Source organism: Gopherus flavomarginatus, chromosome 8 (genome assembly GCF_025201925.1).
Source record: "Gopherus flavomarginatus isolate rGopFla2 chromosome 8, rGopFla2.mat.asm, whole genome shotgun sequence".
Taxonomy (NCBI): domain Eukaryota; kingdom Metazoa; phylum Chordata; order Testudines; family Testudinidae; genus Gopherus; species Gopherus flavomarginatus.
In genome coordinates, this window is record NC_066624.1 from 21,984,826 (window position 1) to 22,002,144 (window position 17,319).

The 17,319-nt window shown below is 42.6% G+C and overlaps 1 protein-coding gene across 2 annotated transcripts in view; it reads right to left on the reverse strand.

Moving 5' to 3' along the window:
• The window catches only part of LOC127056581 (vascular endothelial growth factor receptor kdr-like), a 178,444-nt gene that overhangs the window by 129,379 nt on the left and 31,746 nt on the right, over positions 1–17,319 (reverse strand). For both annotated transcript variants that reach the window (XM_050964587.1, XM_050964586.1), the window contains exon 2: positions 1,249–1,345. In XM_050964587.1, the coding sequence (XP_050820544.1) occupies positions 1,249–1,345 (97 nt within the window). The remainder of the gene's footprint in view (positions 1–1,248; positions 1,346–17,319) is intronic.

Here is a 17,319-nt window from a genome sequence, read left to right on the forward strand (position 1 = left end):
TGTAAACTACAAGCTAGTAAATCAATGAAGTGGTAGAATGAATCTTAGCTGATGTCATTTGCATGCTGAAGGAGTGAGTGTGGCTGGCAAAACAACCAGCAGGATGTGTAAGGTGTAAAATAACGTGTGTGTGTGTGACTGTGAATGACTGTTTGGAAGCAGGATTGTCTTTTTGTTCTGTGTTTGTACAGCACTTAGCACAATGGGGTACTGGTCTCTGACTGGGCTCCTAGGTGCTACAGCAATACAAATACTAAAGACTTGTGCGTGACTTACTTTAACAGCAACCTTCTCACATGCTTGTGCAAGGCTTTTAAATCTTCTCACACCCTTCTGGTGGTTATTTATTTTTGCTACAAGCCTGTCCTCCTGTTGTGTAAATCACATTCACAATTACTTACCCTGATTTATATCACCCTCTCCGGGGCCTCTCGTCTGATCCAGCATGGCTAACCTTATATTTTCACAAAGCTGAAAATTCCCCAACTCCCTGTGCATTTACTACTCCGGTCATCTGTCAATCAACTGCAAGTGAACAGATTTGTCAAGGCTTATCTTCCCATGAATGCAAGTCTTGATCCCAAATTTGGCACTTTTCCTGCAGGTTTTGCACACTGTGTCAATGGGTGAAAAGTCTCCATAATTTAAAACCAACAGTCTGCGTTTTATGAGGCCTGGCTATCTTTGATTTAAAGGATATGATATATTCAAACAGGATGGGTTTTTAAATGTACATATGCTGGCTGCTGTTTATTTAATGGTCATCTTTTAGGCTAGACAGCATTTGAGGTCAGCCTGTATGCACAGAGAGGGCTGATTACCGACTGTGGTCAACAAGTCTGTCGCTTATTCCACACATGGAGTGAAAGAGAGAATTTGTACACTGCAGAACTGAACCTTAGCTAGACAGATTCTTATCCGAAAATCCTCAGCATCCCAAAATGAGCTTTGTCTTTTGACATGATCCATAACTCACTGAGACCATGGAAGTCTTTCCATGGACTTCATTGGGAGTTGGACTGCACCCATTTGCAACGTAGAGGGTCCCATTGATCTGAAGAAGTTCTCTCCCCTCCATTCTACTACACTAAATCAGATCCTACTCCACATGAAAATGCATGTCAGGGAAAAATACAGTGAAAGCTCCCCAGCTGTGGCTGAGGAGTACTCTTTTGATCCTGGGGTTATTTTGTGCCAGGGCAGCCAATAAATACCAGGGAAATCTGACACTGCTGGGGCAAACCTCACCTGCATGTTATGGCAAAGAAATCTCCTGCATTGATTACAATTTGATCTTCTGTAATGTTCAACTTTGGTTTCAGTAGCACTTCTTCCAGAGCAAGACCTGAGCCAAAATAAAGGAGAAAATACACAATTAGGAATTTTTCCAGGGGATACATTTATGAGAACAGACACAATTGCATGTGAGGGAGGCTTTCTGTAGTTCATATCTTTGGGGCCAAATTCTTCTTTCACTAAACTCCTGTTACTCCGCTGTAGCCAGGGGCTACATGAGGTTAAGTGAGAATGGAATTTGGCCCTTTTACTTTCCAGTGTTTACAATATCTTTTCTAATGTCTGGAAATAACATGTGTTTCCCCATTCCTGTTTCATCTAGAGGTGGACCCACCCATGTTACTCCCGTTTTAGGCTAGACTAAGTCTATTCATGTACATTACACTGACATAAAAGTGGAGTGCATGAGACCCTCAGTAAATAATTCAAGTTGTCACACAAGACAATACATTTTAAGTTTCAGAGTAGCAGCCGTGTTAGTCTGTATCCGCAAAAAGAGCAAGAGTACTCGTGGCACCTTAGAGACTAACAAATTTATTTCAGCATGAGCTTTCGTGAGCTACAGATCACTTCTTCAGATACACAGAATGGAACACACAGACAGGAGATATTTATACATTCAGAGGACGTGAAAAGATGGAAGTATGCATACCAACAGGAAGAGTCTAATCAATTGAGATGAGCTATCGTCAGTAGGGGAAGACGATAGCTCATCTCAATTGATTAGACTCTTCCTGTTGGTATGCATACTTCCATCTTTTCACGTTCTCTGTATGTATAAATATCTCCTGTCTGTGTGTTCCATTATGTGCATCTGAAGAAGTGAGCTGTAGCTCACGAAAGCTCATGCTGAAATAAATTTGTTAGTCTCTAAGGTGCCACGAGTACTCTTGTTCTTTTTGCGAATACATTTTAAGTGTATGTTTTCCTTTAATGAACTACATACATGGGGAAAATTTCTGGGCAGCAACTGCTTTCCCTTTATAAGTCTGCAATATCCAGTATATTAAAAAACAACAGTAACAACACGACGACAAAACCTGCAGTATTCTGGAGTAACAGGCACAAATACAGCAGTGACACTTGCTTTGTTTGGGGGCATTATTGTTGCAGAGTATAGCACAGTTTCATAAGGCAACTTTGCAGCTGTGTTTGTGGTCCTGTCACATGGTTAATGTGCAAAGCTCTCTCCATAGGGCAGACATCAGCTTTTACTGGATGCTCTCCTGACCATCAAATTCCCTAGGGCTCTCTAATAACTGGCAGTGAGGATGCTAAGAATATGTTTTATTTTGACCCCTCAGTATTAGTAAATCACATTTAACATTTTTCAAAGGTAGATCTCAAAGCAGTTTACATAGATTGGTTAACATTATTATCCCAGTTTTACAGATGGGGAAATGGAGGCACTGAAAGGCGAAGTGACTTTGTCATGATCACACAGTGAGTCACTGGCAGAGCACAGAGAAGAACCCATGTTTGCTGATGCCTACTACAGTGCCTTCTGTTCATTGTGCACTGCTGCTCCTCTCTTTGGCAGAATTTGCCATTCGATTGAACTCTTAAAGTGATCCTGCCAACTGATTTCAAGGTCCAAAGATTAGGTTTTGTTTTAAAAGGGTTTTTATGAGACCTAGCCTAGACTGAAATGTTTGTATTCATTGTAGATTTCAATACATATAAACATCACCCTCCTATGCTATGAAACCAAACACAGCTGCAGAAAGTGAAACTGACAAGAAACAAAAGTGAAACTGAAATCAGTTGCCTTGCCCACACTGAGGGGAGAGTAATCAGCAAAACCACAAATATGCTTAGATTTGTTTCTCATTTTCCAGAGCTATGACATTAAAATCTTATGTTTTCTTTCCCTGCATGCACTTCAATTCTTCATCTTCTCCCTCACATTGAACTTGTTAAGCCAGAAATCCTTAGCTTGGCTTATAACAAAGGCATTTTACTCAGCAGTGTAGTGATGTTAACATATCGAACAAAGAGAAAAAGAGCTTTCAGCTGGATGAAAAAGTGATTTTCCGCCTGCCACTCCCAAATTTCTTTTTTAAAAAATTCATGTGAAATGCAATGTTCCTTTGGTGAAGAGTGACTCACTCCCACTTACAGCGATCTGGCTTCTTTCATGAGCTATTCAAATTCCCATCAGAAACTCAGCAGAGACTAGCTAATACCCCAGAGCTCCAGCCTTCTAAAAATGTTGCTTTCTAAAGACAGCTCCACTCAAAAACATTTTGCTAGAAACCCTCAGTAGGTGAGACCAACTGTCTTCCTGAACTGCAACCTCCCTCTCAGATGAGACATTAAACCAAGGTCTTGACTACTTGTCGTCATTAGAGAGCCCAGGTTACTTTTTGTATGACTACAGATATTATATAAGCTCCAGTGTCCTGGCCAAATTCCAAATTTTGCATTCTACCCTGTAGCTTCAATTTCACTTATACTTCACTTCTTTGTCTGAAAATTGTTACAGCAGGTAATGTCATGGGTGCACAGTAACTGCTGTGTGCCACTCCAGAGGGGGCTGAATTGCAGTAAGGGCGAAAGTTATTCCTAAGCAATAACAGGCTGTGCAGTGTCATGTTCAGTAGGGGCTCAGGAGAAACAGTTTGTGAAGCAACGGGTCCCAGCACTTTTTACTAACTGCCCCAGCATTCAGTTTGGAGTTTGCTCTGTATTCTGGAAATTTCTCATTCAAACTCCACATGCTCGGAGTATTAACCCAGTTATTAGCATAGCCACCCGCTTTTTAACTTGTCCTTTGCATAACCACACCCACCTATGTAACTTGACACCGTTGTTACAGATCCACTTTTCAGCTACTTCAATTCCTCTAAGGCAACACATTTATCTTTTCAATAACAGCCGTCCAGTAACAACCTGTCAGTGGCCAGTAGGTTTGGAAATATTTTTCAGTTTGTCATTTAATTAGCCAACCGAGCTTTATTTGAGTGTTGTGTGTATCTAGCTGGTTTTCTCAGGATATAGTCACTCATGTGATTCGGGCTAGTTACATGGTGGCTTCAGCCAGTTGCTACTTGGCTTTGACAAGTTGGCAATACTGGGTCTGTAACCAGCCGACTGCGACCCGAATCATCATGACTGATTCGGTGGACGTCAGGATGCCATTCGAAAACAGGTCACCGGCCTTCCACGAGACCCGAGCTCATAAGGTGTTGAAATACTCCCCACTGGCTGACACCCTGAGAGCCAGGGCTACGAGGTCCAGATCCACGCCCTGATTGTGGGAGCCCTGGGAGCGTGAGACCCTCACAACGAGCCGGTGCTGAGAGCGTGCAGGGTCGGTCGACGCTATGCCCAGCTCGTGAGACAGCTCATGGTGTCTGACACCATCAGGTGGTCAAGAGACGTATACGTGGAACGCATCACAGGACAACATAAGTACCAGGTCGAGTAACTGAGACCGCCGGTCAGGGAAATAACTCACTTCCTTCCTTCCCTGATGAACCAAAGGACACACCCCATCTATCTCCTTATTCACTCCACCAATACTGACTTGGACTCTAAATACATTCTATGGGTGGCATACCAGAGACCACTTATTCACTGACATTTTAAAAACCGCACCCTAATCTGGGTCTATGCTGGTTATGTGCTATGTATGTATCTTGTGAACCTTGTAACTGATACTTGTGATCCCTCATAACCCAAGCCTGACCCCAGATGTACAGTACCTTCCCTCTTAACTTGTGTAAATTTGACTTTAAACATTAACTTTAATAAAAATTTTAATTCTTCACCTGGTCCCTCTGGTGAAGTGATTCTGAGGTCTAACATGGGGCTTAAGTGGTGCATTATGCTGGCTTTATGCACAGGACTGAATTTCACCTTTAATGAGTGAATGCAGCATTGTTGCTCTGGCTCTGTAGTGCAATACAATCAGCACGTTCTTGGCTGGCACTTGCTGATTAGATCTGACCTGCTGTTACTGGTGAGCAAGGCAGTTGTGAGGTTTTCATAATACTTGAAAATGATTTTGCAAAAGACAAAAGTGTTTTTCAATTACAGTGTTTATGTGGCTGAGCTACCTCTTTCACAGAGTTTGTTTTGGCTTCAGGAAGCTGAAGAACAGAATAAACAAAGTGTAATTTCAATGCTTTTCTCCCCCATGCAGAGGGGGAAAATCCTTACCACACACACACTTCATGACTGCAGCCAGGGAACAGGAGGAGTATTATAAACACAGCGTGTGCCCTCTCCTACTTGCCAAAGCCATATTAGAGAGTGGACAGAAAAAAAAGTCAAAGATGAAATGAAGAGGGTGGACCAGTGGGAAAACTGAAGCCGCATTGAATTAGAATCACCAGATGCTGAATCTGGCAAGGTGACCCCACATGACATTTACATCCCTTCTGCGGTCCCATCAGGACCTGACTTTGCTTCCATTCTCCAGATCATTGCCCTGCTAGTCAAGAGATCATTTTTCTTGGAGGCCAGGCTGGGGGCTGCCACAGGACATGTTGGGAAACAAGAATGGGAGTTGCCCTATTTTAATATTTGATTTACTTATTTGGAGAGGCTCAGGGGGTTGAGAAGCCAGTGGAATTATGAAAGCAACTTCCAGCAGAGAGTGGCAGGGCAAATAAGCTAAGTCATACTTAACAAAACATATCTGAATCCCCTTTCCCCAAATACTGCATCCTAATATTTATTTAGTTAGGGCTGGATTCTGGCACCCGTATTCACACTGAACAATACCGTCAATAAGAGAGCTTGTGGCAATAAAGTACTGCTCAGCTCGAGGACCGGTGGCAGAACTTAGGGGTGAGATATGCAGCTCTGACTCTCCCTGATAAGCACTTACTCACAGGAGCAGGGCCACTGATGTCAGGGTTGAGCAATCTAGCCTTGAAAGTCCTGTCAGGCCAAAGTTAATTCAGTGTTCGCTTTCATATGAAGAAGCTTTTAGAAGTCCTAGGAAGCTTGTCCAGCGCACTGCATATTTATTTATTGAAACATGGTGAATTCTAATGTTGCCCTGCTCATTGTATTCAGGTGAGCTATTTATATTTTATGGCTTTATCAATAAATCTCTCAGCATTTACCAAAAAGCTTTTTTTAATCTCACGCACATTCAATCAAAAATGTCAACCAGACACTTATAAAATCTCCCTTAAAAGGCTCCATTATGACTCCCACAGGCCTCAATTCTACAACCCAATCTGATTGGGCAGATTGTCCCTGGACTTGGACAGACTCTTGCTGAAGTCAATGGGCTCTGCCCGCCCAGCTCAGATTGCAGAATCTGGGCCTAGAATAACATTCTCCTTTCCCCCAGTAAATAATTCTTGTCCTTCTCCTAGGAGTACAAGGGTCATGATATTAACAACAAGTGTTCATGCCAACCACCTCATTACCAGAGCAAACCTACAATGAAGAGGAGGCAGGAAACCTGTTTCCACTTTGCAATACAATACATAAAAGCAACAGGAAACTCATATCAGCACCGGTGACTGCTCCTGCCATCTTCTCCTCCCTGAGTTAATGGTGGGTACACAGTGTAGAGGGGGAACTGCAGTGAAGTTAATACAGCCTGTATTCATTGCTTTGTAGGGTTTGGGTGGGGAAGTGGGTGGCTGGCCTGGTCCCCTCCCACTCCACCCCTGCACAGATTCCTGGGGTCTGGGATGGGAGGGAGGAGCCAATACTGCCGAATTGGCTGCCCCCATCCTTTTTGCACAGCGAGGGCCACATCTGTGTACAGCATTCCCTCTGCATACAGATGTGAGGGGAGGTGATTGGGGTCCTGAGTAATTTAGTCCAGGCTCAGCACTTAAAAGCATTTTAGCGTGATAATGATTTATTTGTATTACAAGTAGCACACGGGTGTGGTCAGGTCCCATTACGTTAGGTGTTGTACAGGCATAGAGTAAGAGACAGCCCCAGCCCCGAACAGCTTACAGTCCAAGGCACTGTCACCAACTCTCATGATTTATCACAAGTCTCAGAATATCTGGTAGTTTTTCCTAAAGCCCCACTCCCAGGAGTCAGGTGATTCGGTAAACATCTCATTAAAAAAGTGAACTTCTTGATCTCATGGTTGAAAAGAGCTTGAAAATGTGAACCCTAAAGGCTCCAACACTGGATGATGACGAATAAAAAGAACTCCACGTTTATAATTATTTTTTTAAATCTAATGGTTTTTGATCACTTGGGATTGGCAAAAGAGACACATGGTGGGGAGGGGATACACAGGCACAGATAGGGGATGTGACTGTGCCTAAAGTCAATGGTAGAGCCAGGAACAGAACCCAGCTTTCTTCTGGCTCCCAGCCAGTATCCTCGTCACTGCATTATGCTGTTTCCAGGGACTTTTTAAATACATTTCTCTGTGATGTTGAAAGCACAACCACAACCACGTTATGCAAATGCCTGGAAATGAAGCTGAGTCAAATGCAAAAGGTAATCCAGTAACTGTAAAGGGAAGAAAATTATGTCCAAAATTCTTTCACTTGTAATAATCTTTCACTTGTAAACAAAGGTATCATTTGTTGTACTGGTCAAGTCAATTTTTAATTTATGATTTTCAGCATCATCTATGCAGATGAGATTGGAGAGATTGAATATGTGCATCTATAGTGACAGATAATGTCAATATGAAATCTCATAAAAGGATCCATATGTCTATTCTGGTGGTGAGGTATAATAGGTGTGTAGGCTGCCATTCAATTTCCAGTCCAAGCTGTTGTACTATTGGTTGAAACTATAGTAAAGAACAAAATTGTCAGATACATAGAACATAATTCGTTGGGGAAAAGTCAACATGGTTTTTGTAAAGGGAAATCATGCCTCACCAATATCCTAGAATTCTTTGTGGGGATCGACAAGCATGTGGACGAGGGGGATCCAAAGGATATAGTGTACTTAGATTTTTCAGAAAGCTTTTGATAAGATCCCTCACCAAAGGCTTGTAAGCAAAGTAAGTTGTCATAGGATAAGACGGAAGATCCTCTCATGGATTGGTAATTGGTTTAAACAGTTCTCAAACTTTTGTACTGGTGACCCCTAGGTAGCCTGTTTGCGACCCCCCACCAATAAATTAAAAAACACTTGTTTATATATTTAACACCATTATAAATGCTGGAGGCAAAGTGGGGTTTGGGGTGGAGGCTGACAGCTCGCAACCCCCCAGGTAATAAGGTCCCGACTCCCAATTTGAGAACCCCTGGATTAAAAGATAGGAAACAAAGGGTAGGAATAAATGGGACACAGTGGAGTGGGAGGGCCTGCGTCTCCCCTGCCACCCAATGTGCAGGCGGCAGTCTCCCCCTCTCCTCCGCTGCTCAGAGCCAGGGCCTGGGCATCCTGAACTTATTTGTTCACTCAGCCCTGCCTGCGGGCCGGGCCACGGACTCTTTGCCACCCGCCCAAACCCAGAGCCTGGGCTTACTGCTTAACGGTTTGCTCCGGCCCTGTCCAAGGACCGGAGGTAGGACTCACTACTGCCTGCCAACTGGGCGTGAGTAACCACTGTTTCATCTCTACCGTTGCGGCGGTGAGAGACCCCACAGCCAGACTAGTTCCCTGAAGTAACCAGACAGACTTAGCGAGGCGGTGTGGTTCCCCGCTGCCTTGGAGAGGGACAAGCTCCAGCCAAACCCTTCTGCAGTCTGCCTGGTCTATTTAGATTTTAAGCTGTCTTTTTCTATGTGTTCGCAAAGTGTTTAGTGCAATGGGACTCTTTAGGTGCTGCTATAATACAGATAACAGAAGCAATATTAGTTTGTGTGCACGTTGCCCTGCTGAACAACACTATCTGTTAAAGATTTTGCAGCACAGCATTCAAAGCTTATGATAAAGACAATATTATAGTGGGAATGTTATAGGAGTTAGAGGAGGTATGGTTTAGCCAGTGACTTAGCTCAGGTCTTCACCAGTGTAATAAATTCCCTGCACCCTGGTGCTGGCACCCACACCCTTCTGCACACTGCCTAAACCGTGCTTATCACCAATCACCTGATTCTTCAATACTGGGAAAAACACTCAAAGGTGATGTGAAAATAAAATACTGGCCTGGAAAAACAAAACTCCTTAAAGAAGTGAGAGACAGTCAGTAGCAACCTGCCAAACCATCAGAGCAGGCCTGAGAAATTTCAAATGCACGTGTTTCTCAGGCACGCGGAACAGTCACATTTTTAAACAGAAGCCCAGTACCAAGCATATAGAGGCACGGCAGCTACTTAATGGCCTCCAAATATAGGGCTTGACTGTAAAAGAAAACTCCTAAGGAAGATCAGTGATGAGCCTTTCTCTGTAAATGCCATAAAGGCCCTGGAGATGGGCCTCTGAACCAAAGCAACGGATGTCACCCGTGTCAACCTGTATGCCCTCACTGCCGTCTGCCTCGTCAGCACCACTAACACTGTTGGTAGAGCTCTGCTCTCATTATCATCTGACCATTGATCCACCTGCCCTCTTTCTTGCTCCCTGGGAAAATCAGGGCTGATGCAATATCCTGAAGCTGGGTGCTGACAAGTAGGTAAGATTCTGTGCCTCTTTCTGGGAGAACCCCCTGGTGAACTCAGTTTGACAGTGGAAGGGAATGTCATTGTGGCCACATTGGAAAAGTCCCGTGATTAAAGCTTTCTACACACCACAGATTAAATGACAGGCTGCTGCTGAATGTTTCAGGTATGAAGAGAGACAGCAGGCTGGCAGATGAATTTAATGTTTCAGGTACCCAATATCCTGCTGATTTCAGGGGTATGTTACATGGACGAGGGCTGCTCACCAAGTTCAGCTGGAGACTAGCTGCAAAGAGGTAAAGTACCTGATGGATTGTGTAAGGTGTGACAAGCAGGCAGACCACCAGCAGTGGGTAGTTTCTGTTTGTCACATAAAATATGAAGCCACATTTCCAGTGAGTTCACACTACAATCACTAGAAAGAAGATTTTGCAAACACAGGTCTATTGTGGATTTTAAAGACACATCTGGTCTATGCGGTGAATTTTCACAGGTGCTGAATACCCACAACTCAATGGGATTCAATTGGAGCTGGCAGGGCTCAATGGGAAATCAACTGAATGCTACTCAGTTTATAGAGCACTTTGAAACTTTTTTGAGTTGGAAGGCATTAAATGAATAGAAGCAATGTGCCTGTCCTGAAGAAGCCGTGTTGATACGATTATTTATACAACAGGAATGCCCATAGACCCCATCCAACATCTGTGTCCCATTGAGCTAGATTCTGTATGTACACAAAACAAACAGCCCTTTGCTCTGGACAGCTTACAATTTAAATAGACAAGAGGTGGGAAAGAGGAGTACAACATACATGCAGCAGATTAGCAATTGAGGCATTAATTGATTGAATTGTTCAAGGTCAAGCTGGGAGTCTCTGGCAGAGCCAGGACTCAAACCCAGGTTTCCTGAGTCCAATTACTTGTCCATGAGACCATTCTTCCTTGCGCTGAAGCTAAACAACTTGGCAGGAAAATTGGTCAACGTTTACAATTTTAAAACCTTTAGGTTTTGTGGGGTTTTTTTAGGGGAAATGTATAAGACAGAACACAGAAAGCCACATATCCATGGATACTTCTGTGAGTGTAAAAGAGGGGGTGTGGGTAGAGCCTTGACAATATGTCGCCCAAAGTTATGGATCCAGTTCCTAGAAAAGGTTAACTAATTCATTCAAAGCAGAGGAAAACAATCTATAGAGCTGCTTTACAGACCATTGAAAAGCTGTCAATAAAGACCCTGATCCCAGAGCTGTGTCAATGGGCCAAGCACTATTTTTGCCGACTTTCCGAGCCAGGGGAGTTAGTATTAGTTTAGCTTACTCGTGAGCAGTGTAGTCACACCTGTTCTCGTTTTCTGTGCTGCACAAACAGACGCCTGGCACGGCTCAGCTAAAGACAGTAGCTTGGGTGTGAATGTTTCCAGCATCAACAAAAATAACATCATCCATCCCAAGTGGAGGGGAGATCTACTGTATCACAGTAAAAACAACTGCTTAGCAGAGCCAGTGTTTAAAGATAAGATACATTCTCATGGGCTTTGCTGAGTTCCTGCAACGCTGTCTTACCCAGAGACACATTAGCATTTCCTGACCAACTGCCACAGGGTCACTCACACTGGTTTCCTCCTCTAATCAACAGCAGCCCTTTGGAGGGGTCCCTCAATTGCCTTGCATGCTGACTTTTGGAAGCCCTGTGTTAATTACCAGGGCCTTTCACCCTTTGTTTCTCTGCTTTAGAAATGCAGTTGTCACATTCTGACCACACCTGCTTGGAGGAAACTCCTCCAGCAGCCGACGCCATACGCTTTCCTGACTCATACCAATCACTGTATCAATTACAGATTTATGGAAAGGGGCCACAGAAAGTGGTGTCAGGTCAAGACTGCTTGGTCTTGAACTGCATCAACTCATTAATCAGAGCCATTGTCTCCTCCCTGACACCGTGGTGCACAGAGAGCTTAATAAAGACAGAGGCTTCATCACTCTGTGTCCAGTTTGAGTTATGGAGGGGCCATGGGCGTGTCCTTTGTTCGTAGTTTTATGACAGATCCACAGTTTAGAACTTCAGGCATAAGATAAACACGAGAGCTGGGAAAGGGGTAGAAGCATCTGCAATCAGCTGCAAAGTGATATGCACTCAAGAGTGGTTTGAAGTATTTGGGAAATGCAGTAATCTCGTAGTTATGGAAAAAAGGCTGGGAATGTTATTTCATGGTCAAAATGATGGCAATTCCTTTGGGAAAGAGAAGACCTGGCACAGCTCCAGGATTTAGAAATATGCGGAGCCAGTGAGAGTGAGAGAGGAATCCATGCTGATTTGATGCACTAGGGACTCTTTAGAAAAACCAAAAAAGGCAAGGGGCTGCATTGGCCTTCCCCACCTAGTCCTCCCAAAAGAAGCTGTTAGGGTTACAGATGCAAGTGTTTCACATCTTGTTTCCCAGACACTATTACTAAATGTGAAATGCAGACAGGCCCTTCAGTTCTTCATCCCACGGGACTGACTGTAAGGAAAAGAAGTGTCTCTTCTCAGGACAGGACTTCAGTGCTGGTGAAGTTACTTATTGACAGGCCTGGAGAATGAGGGCCACTGTTCAACTTAGAATGGGCTTAGCATGGGCAGCAGCAATGAACGATCTCACTGCCCTACCAATGGGCTTGACCCAATTAATGCTCACTGACATCAATGGGAAACTTTCCCTTAATTTCAATGGGGTTGGGATCAAGCCTAATATGGCTTACTAATAGTATGGAAGAAATACCACTAAGGGTGAGACAGCAGATCAGACTCATCCGCTCAGCCACGACCTCTCTCCAGTTACCATTTGGACAGCAGGAGGCATTTAGCAAACCTCCTCAATGATTTTATTGCCACCTCAGCCTCACCTTACTGGAAATGCTACAACTGGAAGTCTCTTCTAGAGTCTTGTGTAGAGACAAGAGTGGATCTCTGCCAGGTTTTTTCCCTCCTTCCCTCGAAGCATCAGTATTAGCCACTAAGAAAGGCAGGATAGAGGACCGGATAGCTCCATCTCTAGTCTGATCTCATCTAGGCCAATCCTATGTCCCTGTGTTAGCTCAGAATTCTCAAAAGGGATGAGTTTTGGAGGGCGTGTTTGTGCACTGATTTATCATCACTTCTATTGTGTATCAGCCTGACACCTCTTCATAGATGCAGACATATTCAAAATGGGCTGCATGTTAGGGTTTCCTGTTTTCCAAAAATGCTTTGTTCACTTCCCATTAATCTAATCAGGATTGCTCTATGTGGGATCATTTGTATGTTGCGCATAGTGACTTAGACAGTTTTGGATGCTAAAGAAGGAATGTTTTAAAACCCCTTTAATTAAATTACTTTATTATTTTGAGCACTTATCAGCAGATTAGCTCATTTATCAAAGGTGACATGTGAGGCAGGAAAGTCAACAGCAGTAACTCGTGAACTTCATGTATGTCATTACTGCGGCACTAAACACTGTGTTCGCTCACACATCACTGGGATTACATTTGGCATCTCTCTATATTTCTTTCAAACTTATTTGTTTTGTACAGCTGCAAATAATGAAAGCAATTGTTGTGCTGACTCCATTCCAAGAATTATTCCCCAACCTCTGAGTATGTACAGAAAGAATCACTCCTTATTGAAATCTATTCTGATGTGAGCCAGGACCTCTGGTAAAAAAAACAAGTAGTAAATCTGTATCTGCCCAAGCAATAATTTCTCTCCTGTTCCTACTTTGCTTTAACATTTATATTTAGGCTTGGCAGAATTTGATTTTTTTTTATAGTTTCAGTTGATAATATCAATGTTTATTTTTAAGAGTTTTTACAGAATTTTTTTCTATTTAAGTTTTCACACTTGCGTAAAAATGTGTTTTTAAAGCTTTTTTTTTCTATATTTATTGATTTAAATTTTCCCAGTTGTGGGTGATTATGTGGAGTGTCAGAGAAGAGTTATTTACTGCCACTAGTTAGTCACTGAGATTCAAAAACACTGACGTTTTATGACCATTAAAACACCACATGTCAAAATATAGAAACTCGAATAAGTTCTCAAGCAGCACTTTTCTTATTTTGCCTATATGTAAATTTCAATTATTATTGAGGGAAATATTTTTCTAGTCAGTTTGGATGCGTATGGTGAAATCGATGTAGATCAACATTTGCCAATAAAAATCGAATCCTCCCACGCCTATTTATGTTTGACTTTTAGCCTGAAATTCAGAAGGAGCTGCAGAACTAGTTCATCAAAGAGAATGGCCATTATTATAAAGAGGAGCTTTCTGATATCAGTGTTCTGCTCCAATTGCCCATAGGAGAGGTTACATTTTTCTAATTCTAAAGTAACAAAAATCACCACTTTCCAGAAAACACCAACCATTTCCTCCTTTGCGTAGATACAGTACCCTTATTATTGCAGACATTTTACAAAAGCTATAGAATTGTTAATTTTTATGTTTCAATCTTAATACCTATTACACACTTGTCAACAGGCTTAGAAATATACAAACGGGTCACCATTACATACAATTAATCCATTGTTTCCAGAAGGTGATGTGCAACCCATAGTGGGCACTAAGGGGGTACAGCACAAGTTACCTCCAGGCTGCCCTGCTAACAAGGCACGATGAAAATGGGTATGTGATTGATTTAATTTTTCTAAACAGGGAATCAGCTTTTAAAGATTTGAGATGGTACAATAGCCCTTAAAGGGACCAGTTAATAATTCATGTCTACTGTCAGTAGAGGTCAGGCTTTATACTGTCAACATAAATACTAGGGAAAGTTTTCTCCTAGCTACCCGGAAAGGATGTTAACAGGATAGCTGGTGTAAACTGATAAACTGTATTAAAGTGATGTTGATTTACACCAGATGAGAATCTGGACTTCTATTTTCAAATACCATAGACACACACACACACAAAAAAGAGAGAGAGAAGTATGTTATATACGTAAATCTATCATTATTAACTAACATCTTTGAATACAATTATGGAACCATTTTCAATTATACAATAACAAGAAAACATGATCTATTTGTCTTTAAAGAGAGCTGGGATTTCATTTGGTTCAGACTGAAAAAAATCAAGGGAATTACACATGCAAAAATTGTTAAGATTGAAAATGTAAATGCACAAAACTCCAACAGCTGGTAAATGTGGGTATGTCTACCCTGAAGCAAGGGGCGTGATTCCCGGCTCACACAGACATATTGGCACTAGTTCTCATTGAGCTAGCACACTGAAAGTAGTAGTGTAGCCATGGTAGCATGGGCAGTGGCATGGGCTAGCCGCTCTGAGTACAACCAGCCTGATCTCTGTGAGTATATAATCAGGACGGCTGGCCCATGCTGTGCCTTGCTGCAGCTACACTACTATTTTTAGTGCGCCAGCTTAATGAGAGCTAGCACCAGGATGTCTAAATCGCTGGGATCATGCCCCCCAGTTCTAAGTGTAGACGTAGCCTTTGGTAAGTTTCGTTGGCCGTACTGCATTGATTAAAGGGCTGGTAAATATTTAATTCAAAAGCTATATGTTTAATGGGGTCAGGTTATCACTGTTGAGGGACATATAACTCTGTGAGTTTAAATTCTCAGCAATCCTGCTGCATTCGCACAGATACTTTGCAAGTAATAGTCATACACAATACAGTATTTCAGCATACTGAAGAAACCGAAATACTGAACTGTATGTTAACGTACCCATTTCACAATAAAATACGACAATATTCGGTACTCTCTAGAGGTGAAAGGGTTTGGAAATACCCAGGATTGAGAACCTAGAGTGAATTTAAAATGAGTGGGGGGAAAATTAAGAGCCCAGTCCTGCTGTCTTTACTCCGGCAAATGTACAATGTGTTCATGGCAGTGAAAGGACTTCTGTTGCGTTCAGCCCCTGTATGGATTCACAAAAGGGGAGGGGGACTCCTGGCTCACAGTCAGCCCCCAAATACCTATAAACTAGACAAAACTGAGCCCTCAGTGGGAATTTCTTATAATGGCCATTTTAAGACTTGAAAGAGACATCACCAGCCTGGTCCTTGGACAATGGACTGACCAAAACCATGCAACGTGGATCCCTTCTAGGTCATATCTTTCCTTCCTGGAAATCTTCATAAGCTGCAATGATTTGTTTGCCGCGAAGATGAGTCAGGGGAGTTGGATGAGGAATAAGAAGGACTCTGGCTTAGACAGCCCTTCTTTTTTTAAGCATTTGTTGAAAACTGCATCTTGACAAGGCCACCAAGGTCTTAAACTTGATAGCACCAGATTTCAGAGAGTGGAGGTTTCAGTTCAAGTGATTTGTGAGCCAGGGAGTAAGACAACCAGACCCACATCACTATTTATGGTTCAAACCTGCCAAAGGATTAAAGGCTTCCAGTGCTATTACATTTTCTTCAAAACGGAAACTCCAAGTTTACTTGCGTGTTGCCAACTATTATTTCAAAGTATCTCTATTCCTCTGTATGCTAGGATCTTCGGACAAGTATCGAGAGCCTGAAGCTAAGGAAGGAAAATTTTTAGGATAAATAGTAAAGATAGACTCTGGATGCAAAATCTAAAACCACATTTCTAACACCTCAAGCTTCAGGGATGTTTGCATGTAAGGTTTTTGATTCAGCCCATTATGATTGTTTTGTCAGTTTCCCAAGTATTAAGCAAATCTAACAATGGTTTTGTCCCCCATCCCCTCTTCTGCTCTGCTGTTTATTCTGCTGTAGCTGCGATTTTCTCTAAATTTTAAACCTTGAGCACTCCAGACTGTCTTTGAGTTATTTGTACAACACCTAGGATGATGGGATCCTTACATGCTACCATAACTACCATGATAATGTTCTGAATGTGGATTTTGTCATCTTTATGCCTGTAGAACAGAATCAGAATTCTGGAGATCTGATCATGAAAGCGATCGTCCATCTGCTTCCACTGTTGCAAGATGTATGATTCTGCAGAGCTGAAAGTAAATCTTCTTCAGGCTGAACTATAGCAGACCATGGCATTTGTCTCCTAAACGAAGTGGGGCCAGACCTTTCGTCTGGGGTATTTAAAATAAGACTGGCCAAAGCACTAAAAGGTATTCTGTAAGGAACATTCCTCCACTGAAACTAGAGGAACTATAGCTCATGATCCAGACCCTCAAGTGCATCAGACGCCCCATTTAGTGCAGCTTTACAGCCTTTTTGTGCTGCTCTGGTGGCCCAACAGTGCTGGACTTGCCCTACTGGGTCCCCTATTGACGACTTCTCTGAGGCTAGGTGGTTAAGGCATCATCGTCACCAAGATTCAAAAACAGATTAGATAAGCCAGTTTGTTTGGCATGATGTAGGGTGAAATCCTGCAAGAATGCAGAGGATCAGACTGAATGAGTGACAGCAGATGGTGTTTCCTTCCTCTAACTACTGCGATCTTCTTAAAGATCACATGGGATGAAACTGACTCCTGTGCAGAAGACCAATACAAAGATTTCAGCACTATACTGAAGGCTTAAGTGGGACTTAAGCAATACATAGTTCTTGTGCTGCCCTCTCTAC